Source organism: Coffea arabica, chromosome 1e (assembly GCF_036785885.1).
Source record: "Coffea arabica cultivar ET-39 chromosome 1e, Coffea Arabica ET-39 HiFi, whole genome shotgun sequence".
In the NCBI taxonomy this organism is placed as follows: Eukaryota; Viridiplantae; Streptophyta; class Magnoliopsida; order Gentianales; family Rubiaceae; genus Coffea; species Coffea arabica.
In genome coordinates, this window is record NC_092311.1 from 47,963,416 (window position 1) to 47,977,093 (window position 13,678).

The 13,678-nt window shown below is 39.3% G+C and overlaps 2 protein-coding genes and 1 pseudogene across 8 annotated transcripts; all 3 read right to left on the reverse strand.

Moving 5' to 3' along the window:
* Positions 1-513: 513 nt before the first annotated feature.
* On the reverse strand, positions 514-4,174 carry LOC113709088 (uncharacterized). 7 transcript variants are annotated; one of them, XM_027231870.2, is made up of 7 exons: positions 3,787-3,865; positions 3,548-3,608; positions 2,705-2,798; positions 1,411-2,466; positions 1,263-1,328; positions 989-1,187; positions 514-855 (listed from the first exon to the last, which is right to left on the reverse strand). In XM_027231870.2, the coding sequence occupies exons 4-7, from the start codon at positions 2,440-2,442 to the stop codon at positions 791-793; spliced, it is 1,362 nt and encodes a 453-aa protein (XP_027087671.1). In that variant the 5' UTR covers positions 2,443-2,466; positions 2,705-2,798; positions 3,548-3,608; positions 3,787-3,865; the 3' UTR covers positions 514-790. The 7 variants fall into 7 exon arrangements, with proteins under 7 accessions (XP_027087671.1, XP_027087639.1, XP_027087653.1 ...); XM_027231838.2 differs by lacking the exon at positions 2,705-2,798 and adding an exon at positions 3,197-3,315 and having other exon boundaries at positions 3,787-3,863; XM_027231852.2 differs by lacking the exon at positions 3,787-3,865 and adding an exon at positions 2,903-2,995 and having other exon boundaries at positions 3,548-3,589.
* LOC140011209 (F-box/kelch-repeat protein At1g80440-like) lies at positions 3,558-6,044 on the reverse strand. Its single transcript, XM_072059923.1, has 2 exons — positions 4,762-6,044; positions 3,558-3,611 (listed from the first exon to the last, which is right to left on the reverse strand). The coding sequence occupies exon 1, from the start codon at positions 5,612-5,614 to the stop codon at positions 4,763-4,765; it is 852 nt and encodes a 283-aa protein (XP_071916024.1). The 5' UTR covers positions 5,615-6,044; the 3' UTR covers positions 3,558-3,611; position 4,762.
* Positions 6,045-7,507: 1,463 nt separating this feature from the next.
* Positions 7,508-10,526, reverse strand: LOC140019198 (type I inositol polyphosphate 5-phosphatase 8-like; annotated as a pseudogene).
* Positions 10,527-13,678: the final 3,152 nt, after the last annotated feature.

Below are 13,678 nucleotides of genomic sequence, written 5' to 3' on the forward strand. Positions count from 1 at the left end.
GACTGGTACTTGTAGAAGGTCAACTAATTGTCAAAACAATTCTGGCCAATCCCATACAAAATGGTGCGATCTAATTCTCTGAGTTAAGGGGAGGTCTTGGCGGTTTTCTTTTCTTAAAAGGATCAACAGTGGAGACGTTCTTTTCTATGCTCTTGTCAGATCTGTAAAAGATGGTATGAAAATGAAAGAAAAATGCATCTTCTACAATTATTTGAGACTCAGCAACGAGGCTATCCAACAATAAAAGAAGCCAGTAACCTTAAACTATCTTGTTTAGGGAAAATTAATGTCAGCAAATAAAATGAAGATGACCATGGAATGGTGGAAGTTATGCCGAACAAATTTTTCCAAGCGGATGCCCTAGGAAAACAATGAAGGTACTGTAACATGAATATATGCGGTAAACCAAATTGTGAATTCTCTAGCCACTCACAGAATTTGGAAACCTTGAAATTGATTCCTTCTACTCAGAAAGTCCACGAACAAATGATTGGTACCAACACAAAAAGGAACTTCCCAAGAACCATCGTCTAGAAAGAGAGACTTCAATATGCCAAAAATAATATTCAGAATACTATACATATTGTGGCAGTTATATTGCCTCCATTCGACTTCGCATGTTGGAAGATTAACAAACTGTGACATTCCAACTGCAGCAGCAAATTACAGCAAAACGAGAACGAGCCCGAGTCCTATTTCACCACATATCTAAGTATTTACCTCTATGCACACAAGAAACGATATCCTATTTCACATTTGAAATGGGCAGCAGTTGGGTTGCCATTCTTTATCATAGATTAAGTTCCTCCTTTCCATATATGCGCTGAAGCTCACGGGTTGCTGCTTGGAATGACTCTGGCACAGAAGGGAAAAAAAATGAATAACAGGCCTCATTGGCTTAAAAAACAATTGACATGTTCCCGGCCCCACTGGGGTGGGTGTTGGGGGTGTATGTGTGGACAGAGACAGAGTACTAGAAAGATACTACCTTTCCAGATGCGAAAGGCTTTTTGATTAATTGGGGAACCAGTCACATTCTGAATGGCATCAAATAACGAACTCTCCGGGGTGTTCCTTAACTCTTGGACAATCTGATATATAGTTTTTCCATTCTCGAAGTATATGTGATTGTTTGGGTGCTTTGTCTTATGACCGGCATGACGCTCAAACTCATAAGCATTAAGAGCCTTCAGCCAAAAACATGTTTCAGAGGTTGGGTCGCATAAAAGAGAATAAAAACTAAGAATAAGCAGATGAATTACCTTGGAGTAGTCACATGACTGACAACCACAAAGATACCCAGAACCTTTTATAGTACCACGAAGCTCCTGATTACATACAGCAAGATTCCAATGATCCACCAAACAGTATAATTGTCAATAAACCAAAATTAAAAAAACAAGGATTTACCTCTCGTGATACAGATATATATCTTACAGGCACCCCATCAAGCATTCCAGTTGCTATCAAACTTCTAACATTTGAAGGAAAACTATTCGGAGCTTCTTTTCTGGTCGGTTTCATTTCTGACTTATTTTTGGTGACTGAATCAGGCTTTCCTTTGGGCGTTTGCGAGGTACTTGCAACTGCAATTGGTGCTTCCAAATCCCTTGCACCAATTATTTCTGCTGTTTGAAGGGAAGACTGATTATACAACAAGTCATAGCTACTATTAACAGGCCTAGCAAGAACATCCATATACGGCTCATCTTGACAGCCACCAAAGGATATCGTACTAGAATCCCCCTTACTGAAGGAGTGGGTGAGTGACATTGCACTATCATCACCTTTTGGAAAGGTAGAGTCCAGAGGTTTCATATTCACTTCCACCCTACTATGAGAATGACCCATCAAGGTAACACTCTCAGCTTCCTTACCAAAAGCTTGGGCCATAGACACAAAAGCTGTTTCAGTATCCCTGTTATATGCCCGATCCAAGGACACACCAATATTGTGTTCCTGTGCTGCCTGCAAACCAATTTCAGAGTCCTTAACCTGATTGACTTTAACTTTTCTAATTCCACCATAGCTGACACAAGTTTCTGGATCTTGTAAAGGATAAGACATTGACAAACCAACTGATGTGTCACCCCCAAGTTGGTCATCTATGACTTTTTTTCTCATATTGGAGTTTTCCACATCGAGTTGAGAGACGTTTCGACTTGATAAATTGGCCGACCTGGTTGTATCAGGACCAAATAACCGATCAATGAATTGGTTTGGTGCCGATTGGAATCCAGAAGCATTCTCCCAAGCAAGACTTGTCATGGGGACTCCTGGAATTTGCTTGCTAACTGGAACATGAACAGCTTGCTTTTTAGTGGAAAAAACCTCATGATCAGCAGCATCAGACAACCACTGATGGGTGCGCTTCGCTTCAATTCTAGAGGAGTTACTAAAAACTGTTTCTCCATCACCTAGGTGTCCGCCACCCTTTGGCATCCAATAACCCTTGTCCTGGAAAGACTGTAAATGAGAAACAGAAAACAAATAACCAGGAGATCCTATGTGAGAATACCAAGATAGATAGATAATAGAGCAAAAGAAATACATAAGAAACTAAAATCTTGCTTGCGGCTAGATGCATGAACTAACGTGTTAAAGAATCCATACATAGGTTTCTGCCTACTTGTGTTAAAGAGTAAACGCATAGACTGTAGATAGGGAATGGGAGAGGAGGCGACAAATTAAGCCAAGAGAGTACCAGAGGTAAGTTTCCAAACTTCCACTACAGGAGAATGAAAACAGATAAGCAGATATCCGAGAAACAAACCAGTTGTAAAGAAAATCTACAGTGCCTGAAAGGTCACACGAAGCACATACAAGATATCATGCACGATTAGATGATAGTTTTTAACCAGTGCAAAAGTAAAATAAACGAGAAATGGTGTAATAACTTCACAGGTTCTTTCTCTACCGAACAGCAGCTTGGCAAGACTTATAGTCACATTTCCCACAGCAACACAGTTTCTATTCTCTTCACTGGTTCGTTGAACTGACATAATTCAATATAATTCTTCAAGCATCAAACACGACAATTCCTCAAGCAAAACATTCACTTCCTCCTAGATGTAGCTTACTTTTCCAAAACAACCACAAATCAACATCTATCCTTGACAAGCATGTCATCTAAACCTTGTCTAGATGTAAATTACGGATGAAACTAAAAATTGGAAGTCAAACTCACACATCTTACCGCTATAATACGTACAGACATACACAAGCCATAAAACACTCACGTACTTCGTCCATTTGAACTCTTGAGCTGGTTAAAATTTGTAAATACAGCTGATGGCTCCCCAAAATGCCAATACCCTTGATTAAAATGACATAGTTCAAAACATGTTGTCAAGTCTAAAGAAACACATTTTTAAGTCCAAGGCGTCGATCAACTGAACTAATCAAATCCCATTATCTACACATCAAGCCAAGTACAAAACGAGCAAAATCTTTAACCCTCCGCGCAATTATCCCACATAAAACAACAATTAAACAAGCAGGAAAACAGAGTAAAACGTAACGTCTCATTTGCCCAAAAAAAAATTACCATTTTCAGCTTTTCCACTTCAATCAATGTTTACTCCCAAATGCTACATGAAACCAGTTCCCTGCTTTCAAAATCCAATACAATAATACAGAAATATTAAGTCTTTCTCTAATAACAACATTTTATCTCGGAAAAAAAATCATATTTGACCCAAAAAAGTAAAAAACTATGTAGACTAAAACCCTAAACTAATAGAGATTGTGAGAGAAGAGAAAAGGGGAGAAAGTAACGATCTTTACACTAGACAACTGACTATGAACTTCACGTGATCTCCGATCAAATTTCGCGACAACAGAGACGGCAGGCGACGGCGTCGTCTCGATCAGTTAAAGAGTAGGTTTTGTGGTGGACGAAACATGGTTATGATGTGCGAGGAGCAGACGATTTTTTCCCGTGGAAAGGATTATAGAATTGTAACTGAACCGGCCGCATCAGATTTTAGGGTAGCCCTCTAGTGACTTACACGTGTATCATAGATGCGTAATCTTGACCGTTGATAAATTGCTAAAGATTTTACATCTTCCTATCATCCGTCGGAGTGGTGATCAGATGGATTTCAGCCCCATCTAACAACATTGTCACGTAGCCTAAAGCGAGCCTATGATTCAACCTCACTGAAAATGGAGGTTTTTTTTTTTTTTTGATTTAAAATTTTACAAGCGAAAAAAATAAAATTTAAGAAGTTAATTTTTTTTTTCAATAGGAAGGTGGGACTTAAATAGTACGAAACAAATAGAAAAATTTGAATTTAAAATCTCTAATATTTATTATCAGGAAAAGAATTAACAACTCTTTAATTTTGTTCTTTTTCATATAAACAAGAACTTACCGCAAAACCAAGAGGACCAAGTCGGAAACAAAAAAATAAGAAGGAGAAACTTAAGAAACTTTCGAACAGGCATTGTGCCCAATAAATCTAAAGTTGAAACCATTAATACTACTACATATACAAAGTTCTTTTTGTTCTCACAAGTTAACTTCACTCATCTAATCAGCTAAACCTAATGAAGCTCAAGCTATGATCATAATTTAATTGAGCCTACCCGCTCAATTCCACCCCCCCCCCCCCACCCAAAAAAAAAAAAAAAAAATTCAGCTCCAAATTTTTTGGATCCAACGAACTTTGCCTGACTCAACCTTATTTACATTCCTAGTCATGCCTTGTCAGCGTACTCTAGTACAAACAAACTGCACGTTACAGATGAAAAGTATACCTCAAGCCTCCAAATAGCAACAAGATTGAACATGAACGGTGTCCGAATGCCCGCCGGGAACCTCTATTTTGGTCAACGCCTCGTTCACTAGATCCATTTCATGGATGTTTTCTAACTCAGCCCACTTCCAGCCGTCAACATCATCAAGCTCAAGTGCTTCTGCACTGCTCTCAAAATCCCCTTGCCGATCCGTGCAGTAACCACCAACGACATGGAATCTGCCACGGTGGAAAATGCACTTGCATTCGTCACGCTCTCTCGCCATGTCAGGCAACACGACCCACTCATTCTTGGCCACGTCATACATCATCGATGATGCAAGTGCATTTTTGTTGCCATCATGTCCACCTGCAACGAGGATCCTATGATCACCATCAGAAGCACTTCCAAAGAATGATCTCTGTCCACCTGGCATAGCAGCTCCATCTCGCCACGTGGCGGTTATGAAATCGTAAATAAAGACTGAATTCAAGGTTTTCCAACAAACCGGGTCATACCCGCCAATCACTACCAGGTTTATCCCGACTCCTACAACTTGGCAAAACACCGGCACGCCCTCGGAGAATCCTGGGATCGATGGCACCTCGTACCAAAAGCCTCGTTCAGGATCACAGATTTTGAGCAGGTAATGATGTAAGCGTCTAGCATCATCATCATCGCGGATATCTGCTTGTGTCATCGCGATGAGGGGTCGGGTAAATCCAGCAACCTTCCTTCGCTGCCAAAATTCTGGCAGCTGAATTTCTGCCTTCCAATTCTTGGAAACAGATGCAGCCTTTGATATTTGGCTGAATGGGACTGGTATAAGGCACTCGATGGCTATATCATTTGGAAGGCCAGGAATCAGCTCCATTGGAACGCCTAGTATTCCTATGAAAAAGAGAAACCGAAACTGCTTCTGCTGTATATTGATTGATTGATTGATTATTGACAGACAAGTGCGAGGGAAAAAATGTTTGCTACGAAAGAACAGAAAGTGTGTGAAGAAAGTGGAGGTTAAACGAATCTCTTTTGAAGCTTACGATTTTGAAGAGGGAAGTTTTGCCATAAGCAAATATATAGAGATAGTTCTGTTCTTAAAACGACTTAATCAAAGCATGATATTTCTTATTACCTCATAAAGCTGACGGACTAGATTCTACTAGATCTTTTGTTTCTCGGATGAGACCACAGAATTTGATGGACAAAAGTTTCTAGAGTTCCATGGATAAAAGCTTTTGACTTCATCACCTGATGACTAATTTGTCAAGAAAAAGAACAGATATAGAACAGTACTTATCTTGTCTGACCATACTGATGGGACAGACCGTCATCCCGTACGTAGAATGTTAATTAACGGCAAAGCCATATCAAAGTCAGCACTTTGAAGCCTTGGATCATCAACTATGTGTAGCTTTTAGATTCTTTTATTATTATAAATTTTGTGAATAATCGTTAATTCGTTATGGGCTCTACTTTTCTAGTCAAAAACCTCGAAAGTAGAAGAATTAATTGTTCAAATCAAGATTGCATCATACCTCGGCATCTTTTACACGGAAAGGAAAGAAGGCGTGAATCAAGCCCCAGGAGATCAAAAGAAGACACCAATGTTCACAAAAGAAGATAACTCAAACAAATTAGAAAAGAAAAGTCAATGACAAAACATTTCTTGATGGCATGGCACGCAAGCCGCGTATATAATAAATAGTATCTAAGTCGGAACAAAATAGTTGACGGTCTGTAGCTTTTCAAAAAGGGTTTGTTAATCAAGGCGTGTGTTGCTTTAGCGTGCCCTGCTACAATTACAAGAACAGTTTTGTATACAGATTATAAGATGCAATCCATAATTATGCAGTAGTAAACCATATATGCACAAGGCAGGGCCTTCATTTCTAGCTTTATGGGAGTGAAGTTAGAAGCACATATATAGAGAAGGTAACAGGGCAGCGGATTTCTTAGCAAATAAGGGATGAAAACTTGTCATCCTTTTCCTCTTTTGTAGACTGGCGCCCTCTTTTTAAGTTCCATTTTGTTGGAGGATTTGAGGAGAGTATGGTTCCCTCGAATATTGTAATTAACTAGTTTACAATTTAATCTATGCTGGATCATTATTTACCAAAAAAAAAAAAAAAGATGTGCTCATAAAAAACGAGCACAACGGGCATGAGCTTGCGATCAATTTCATTTCCAACTTATGTTGCATGGAGTCAATGCGATTGTGATACAGATAGGAATAGATCCCTTTCTTAAAATATAGTAAAATGAAGTTTGAGTCAAGGACGAGCTGGAAATCAACTTTGGCATTAGGTATGGAGATGTTTACCCTCAATGACTGACCGTCCTCAGCAAATCACTCATCGTGCTTTGATTGCTGATAGAACAATATCATTTCTGCATTTCCGCATTCTTTCAACCATTTGCACTAATTTATACCATCTTCATCTTCTATTAAACCTTGTTAACCACTAAGTTTCCTAAGAGCAGCTTCTTTGATCTGTAAGAAATTGATCGTTCCTCTACCTAGCTTGCGACTAATCTCCGGCCTCCTGTATAGATGTTTGAGCATTATGAAGCACTTATCAGCACATTCAAAGCTAAAAGTCCTGCTGGATTTGATCTTGTGTGTTGTGGATGCGCTTCATGTATCGATTTCAGAGGAGAAGATAGAATAAACAGGCCTATGGTCCGAGAATCTTGATTCTGCCCTTGCATAAATTATCTGCTTCATTCCTTTACCTCGCCATAGTATCCGGTCACAGCTAGCCAATCACAAAAAGTGCGCAATTTATCTTCTCATTAGCATGAACATATTTTACTTGTCCCCGTAACTAGCGTGACAGATAGAAAGGATGTCACCACAAATGCCAATTTGTGATATAGTTTTGTGCAAGTGATTTCGTCCTTCGAAGATGACTCTTCCAGTATCCGTGCTTTGTTCTCAGTGGAGGGTTCACCTTTTTTGATACATTTCTCTAACTTTGTCAATTTGACTAATAGCAATACTCTGTCCATTACTTGATATCAATGAAAATAATTATCAGAAGATGCAATGGAGGAAATCAACGAAAATTGACTTGAGAGGCTAGAATACTTGCCAGGCGGGAGAGGGAGTTTTTTGGCTTATTTTTAAAGATCTGATTCACGTAATGGTCAGAGTTGATGAGATGCTTGTATGTGGGAGCAAAATGTATCTGTCCCTCTTGCCATCTTTCAATAACTCATCCAACTCTCTGTTCGACTAAAAGCTGTCAATGCCACCCAAACGCTATCAGAATTGCAAGTCCAGTCCAACTGATAAGCTTATTCAAGATTCAAACAGAAATTAAGAAGAGGATAATAGACATTCTGAAGTCCACTCTAATTTGTCACCTGATCTCTTTCAAGAAGGGACTGCCATTCATGTTTTTTCAGCAGTTCAGGAGTATCATCATAGCCAGATGCCAATCTGTAATTCAGATCCCCAACCCAAAAGATATTGCAGCAACCAACAATAACCAATTCCCACCCCACCAAAAACATCAGGAAAATTGCAGAAAAACTACTCTACCGTATGCTTATTTGTCGTACACAAGATAAATACTTACTCATGTTCCAATATATGGCTGGGAAAGGATGGTTTTTCAAGACTCTTTCGGGAGAGCAAAAAATTTGTCCTACAAAGAATTTCCAAAACATCATGGATTCTGTCATTTTCTTTCTCACCAGAGGCCAAATGTGTGCAAACGAAGCAGAAAGAGGTGTGATACAGTGTCATACTGATAGATACAGATCCCTGCAAATTGCCAATTAAGAGGCTGTTCAAGTTAGTCATGTGATTGAGAAGTACCATTTTGCCATGGATACCTTGGTCCGAAACTGCTTTCTTCCTTTTGTTATTACATTATTCATCAGCAAGAAAGTGCATCGACTGCATATGCTAACCTTGTTGCTCATGTAACCCATGATGCCTGTACCCACGCAAGATACCTTTAAGTTGGTTACTTGCTGGTAAATTTCAGCTCGAACCCATACACATAACAATATGCCAACCATCTGCTAGCTGGCTGCCAAACAATATACTGGTTCGCCCCCGCTAATTGTCTTGGGACTTGAACTTTGTTGCTTAATTTGACTAGATTCATTCAGGAACAACATATCTGAAGAACAGATTCTGGATTTATCACCAGCTATTCGGCCATATTTAGGACACAAATTGTTTACGCTTTTAATGTTGTGGCTAGCATCCTGGTCTCCTTGCCCACCACTATTTAGAACCTGGCGAATTAGGGACAGCCACTTTGCGGCAGGATTGCCATCCTCTACACCTAAAACATTAGCTGCATTTAGAAGCACAATTTCCTGGAACCTAACAATTATTTGCGTGTGAGTGGACAAATCTTTCTCGTGGAAAATTTAAATTACATAGTACTCAATATGCTAGTACAAGAAAATGGAAATCAAACTGTTTCATCATTTTCAAATTCCCCTCCACCAAATTTTAGTGCATTTCTCCTATCCTTCAGGGAACGCAAATTGCTGGATTCCACATTTCACAAGCATGGACACCTTGTGTAATCCTTCTGGGACTAAGCAGGGATTCGCCAGTATGGAACTAAATCTGTTTTCTTGCTAAATGCGGATTAGGTGTACCTTATTGGCATATCAAGTGCATATGTTACTATAAAAAGCTGCTGCAGTTTTACGTTCCTGCAGTAAGGCTTACTGCTAAAACTGATAAATTTGAAACTGGTGAAACAGGATAATGCTCATAAGCAAGAATGAAGTCAAAGATTTGTTCACATAAGAGATCTTCTCAAGGCAACTTTGGGGGAGGGGACAGTAATAAGAAGCAAAGAGAGTGTGTACCCAAAAATATATAAATCAGGAGGGAAATTATGTGCTTGTGTCCAATCTTTCAAATCCACTCCAACCTCTGGTGGTTTCCCTCCTACATTCCAGGTACCTATGAACATTCTATAACCAATATATCATGAGTTCATTAAATTAGCCAATGGAAAATTAAGAATGATAAAAATGCAGTTGTATGGTTTTATATGCATGCACAATAATTTTATCACCAGAACTGAAGAGAGGCTAGTTTTCAAGGTTGGACAAAAAAAGAGTCGAGGATTTCAAGACTGATTAAATTTTCAATTCAAACTTAAGAGAGCAAGTTCCTTGTATATTAGGGCCAAACCAGACAGAGGCCACGCCCATTAGGCTTTTTGCTTCTCACGTAGAGCATAGGGAAATTATTAAATTAACACGCAATTATCTTTATTTAAGTAATAGCTGTAACTTTTTATTCTCTATAAAAACATTAGTCAATCTTTAGCTTAGCCTGTCCTGTAATGCCGGCGATACTCAAATTTTAACGTAATTGAGGAAAGAAAAGGCATTAGTACCTTAAGTTGAGCTTATTGTTAGATGTGGCCACGGAGTCGAATTTCCGCTGCTTTACAGTTGCAAGCTTGTCAATCTCTGATATCGTGAACTAGTTCTCTAATATCACTTGTCACTATGGCTAAGCTTTATAGCATGCAGATATAGAAGAAACCAACCTGACTCATCCCCCTTTATAGGCACAAAGCATTCAGCGCCTCTGCAGACCTTCCATCCCTTTTTATCTGTTCTTCCGTCTCCGGCTGCAGCACCTGCAAAATGCGAAGGGAAAGCAAATCAAGATGCATGCGAACCATATGCAGAAATTCTTGGTGTTATACAGGTGAAGGAACTGAAGCTATGTTGATAAAATTTGGATGCGTCTTACTTGTACAATCAGAATTGAAGTCGTCAACTCCAGCCATTTCCTAACCACCTTCCACAAAACCTGTCACGGGATTAACAGCTTTCATTAATTAAATTACTTGGGATTTAAGTAATACAATATTTTGATCCTCATTTCACGTGAAAACTACAGATGCAACAGGGTATCATGGAGTAGTATAGACAATTTTAGCAGGAGAAAGAAAAGGAAACCCTATAAGAAGTGCCCAGAATGAGATCGCCATCTTCCGTGATCTTACCATAAACATATAGTCAATTGTGGACTGTCAGAAAATGGAGAAGTGTGTAGCATCATAAATGTATCGTGCAAGTTATAACTTGTTTGGCTTCTTGAAATTGGGGAACTATACCATGGTATGAATCCTTTCCAGCTACTTTCTGGAGTCCTTCAGTTCAGTTGACCCCCGATCAACAGTTTGCCCTCCTTTAAACATATGAAATGTATAACAAGTGGAACAATTTCTCTGACTTAAAACATATGAGTAGTGCGGGCCGTCATTTCGGTTAATGCTTTAATAATCTCCACTTGAGCGAAGTGGTATTAAGCACTCCAACAATGAAGAAAAATTCATGCAACGAGATGAATTGGTCGATCAAGCCCAAGCCCGCGCCCGCGCGCACACATACACATAGACACACACACAGCAAGAAAATGCTGGCAAAAGCGAGAAACTTTTACTTGTGGTCAGATTTGAGAAAGCTCTACAGAAATTTACTGGAGCCAATGGTGAGAATTTCCTGCGCATAGAGGATGGCCTGCAGGCGGATCTTCTTTCCGGTTTCTACGTGATATAAGTAGTAGTAACTGGTACATGATTTGACAGTTGAAACTATCCCATTAATTTGTTGTGCTTGCTTTTGTCCCTTTTTTTTTTTTCGTCGAGAAAGCGTCGAAGTTAGTTCTCAATTATAAATTAGATTCCTATGCAGTTTTTCTTTTCTAGATGTTAACTCAAAATTTTTTTTTTTAAAAAAAGAGGCTATAATGATAATATCTCAGGTGTGGACACATACGTCAGGTAGATCTTTTCTGATGGCAAAAAGGGTTGATATATTTTCAGTCGAATCCATAATAAGAAACTAAAAATAGTTGCTAATTGTTTTCAAATATACGTCGTTGTCGGGGATTCTAGTAACTCAAAAGGTAATCAGTCTAGCTATATATTCATAGCGTTCAACCGGGAAGTTTAATTGTCTTCTCATGTTATTAATTAATTCACTAATGTATAGTCCATGCTGTTCTAGCTAGCCAGGTGATGCACTACTACTTTCTCTCTTTGACATGATCATACTTACGAATCCTGTCTTTTGATATTAATCTTTTAGATCGCTTGCTTAGATGAATGTTATGTAAACTGGCATCTTGAAATTTTCAATAAAGGGTTAATTATGTCGCAAAAATCTTAATCCTCTTGTTTTAAATCGTCAAGAACAACCATAGATAGGCCAGCATACTACTTATGGAACCACTCAGTCGCCACCTCCGGTTCTAGAAGCGGTTATCGAAGTCTTCGATGTGCTCAGACCGACTGAACCGTTTTTCGTAAGCACGTGACTAACACCCGCATTTGACACCAAATCTGACACTTGGCAGATACAGATACTACGCGCCTAGGGTCTGTCTGACCCTATCTATGGCAGTCATGCCATTTTCGATTTGCGAGACCAGTGCTCACACCCACAGTTAACTTTCTCATCGTCGGCTTCCGGGCTCATCTTTTGACTCCCAAACTCTTCATCGTTTTGACTTAGATATCGAAGTCGTTCCATTCCGGAGAACTTAGCCCTAATTTTGGGTCTCCCCTGTTGTGCTGTCATTGCAGGTTGGAAGCTCGACTTGTCAAATTCTATCCGAGCTCTTCTTGCTCTCACGCTGCTCAATACGTGTTAATTGATATGCTAGGACCAAAAAGGTAAACGATGGAAGCTATTCATAGAATGATCACATGTAAGATTTTTCAAACTCTCACTTGTGGCGAGAAAAGTTTTAGCCTCAAGCAAATCTGGAAATAACTCTCCCAAAACCAGGAAACTTTACCAGGCACGTTTGATTTCATGCTGGTGAGCCGATGGCTATCCTTGTAAAAATAAATAAATAAAAACTCAAGTCCGTATGGACCCAAAAAAAAGCCTGAGAGATGCTTTTTAAAAAAAATTATTTTCACTTTGTATATTGAAAAAAACTTTTTATTGTAAGAGTATTTTAAAGTTTTAAAACTTCATTGAGATATTTTTAAAAATTTTTTTTATCCTCCCCGCTCCTGTCTTGCCAACCCATTTCTACCCCATCCTCCTCCTCCTCCTCCTCCTCTTCCGATTCGATGCTAGTAGCACCCCCTCCCCCACCACCATTTTTTCCCAATTAATCCGATTTTGTATGAAAACTAATCCAACAGGGCAGGGATCAAGCCGCTAAGAATTAATTTTTAATAGAAGGAGCAACAATCAACAATTAATCCAATTTCCGTATGAAATTCATGTTTTAGGTGTTTCTAATTACCATGTGATTAGAAGTGAATCTGGGCCCAATGGGCCGTGAGATCTCCCCACCCCCAGCTTTAGGTAAGTACTCAAATTTTGGCAAATTCCATAGTTGCAAGATTCCTGATCACATTCATATCGAAATGGGAGGCATTGTCTCGTGCATCTGTAACTTTATATATAATCAAGCTCTGCGAAAAACTTGAACTTGTTTGCTTCGTTTCCCCTGTTTCCGTGTTCTGTGAGAACTTGCGTTAACAGAAAATCATGCAGCAACCAGGCTACTCTCATATGCCTTACTATGCAAATCTTGATCCAAACACTCAGGCATATGCATACTACATGCATCAACAACAGAAACTACAACGGCTGCAGCAAGAAATAGAATTTCTGCGAACCCAGACTGCTCAGAATTTGGGACATCCAATTATCGATTACCGGAGATTGACTTCTTTCTTAGAAGTAGATGACTCGTTCTTAACTACGTGGAATTGGAATTGGAACCATGATGATGTTGCCAAGAATACTGGTCCAAGAAACTTCGGAAGAAGGAGGCGGATGATGTTTGAACCAGGATCGTTCTTCTCAAGCGATGAATTGCCTAAGCCGTAGCAATTTCTGCCCGCCAAGCCCAATGTGGAGGATTTGGGCATGCACAGTCTCATGCATATGCAATCAAGCTCTGCGAAAA

What these genes read in the sequence shown, in the direction of transcription:
- LOC140011209 (XM_072059923.1), bottom strand. Translation starts at nt 5,614, where the DNA reads ATGGAGCTGATTCCTGGCCTTCCAAATGATATAGCCATCGAGTGCCTT.
- LOC113709088 (XM_027231838.2), bottom strand. Translation starts at nt 3,217, where the DNA reads ATGTCTGTACGTATTATAGCG. An exon ending in ATATATCTGTATCACGAGAG is followed by an intron (nt 1,329 to 1,410) that starts GTAAATCCTTGT and finishes GTATGTAATCAG; the next exon opens with GAGCTTCGTGGTACTATAAA. An exon ending in AGCCTTTCGCATCTGGAAAG is followed by an intron (nt 856 to 988) that starts GTAGTATCTTTC and finishes CTTCTGTGCCAG; the next exon opens with AGTCATTCCAAGCAGCAACC.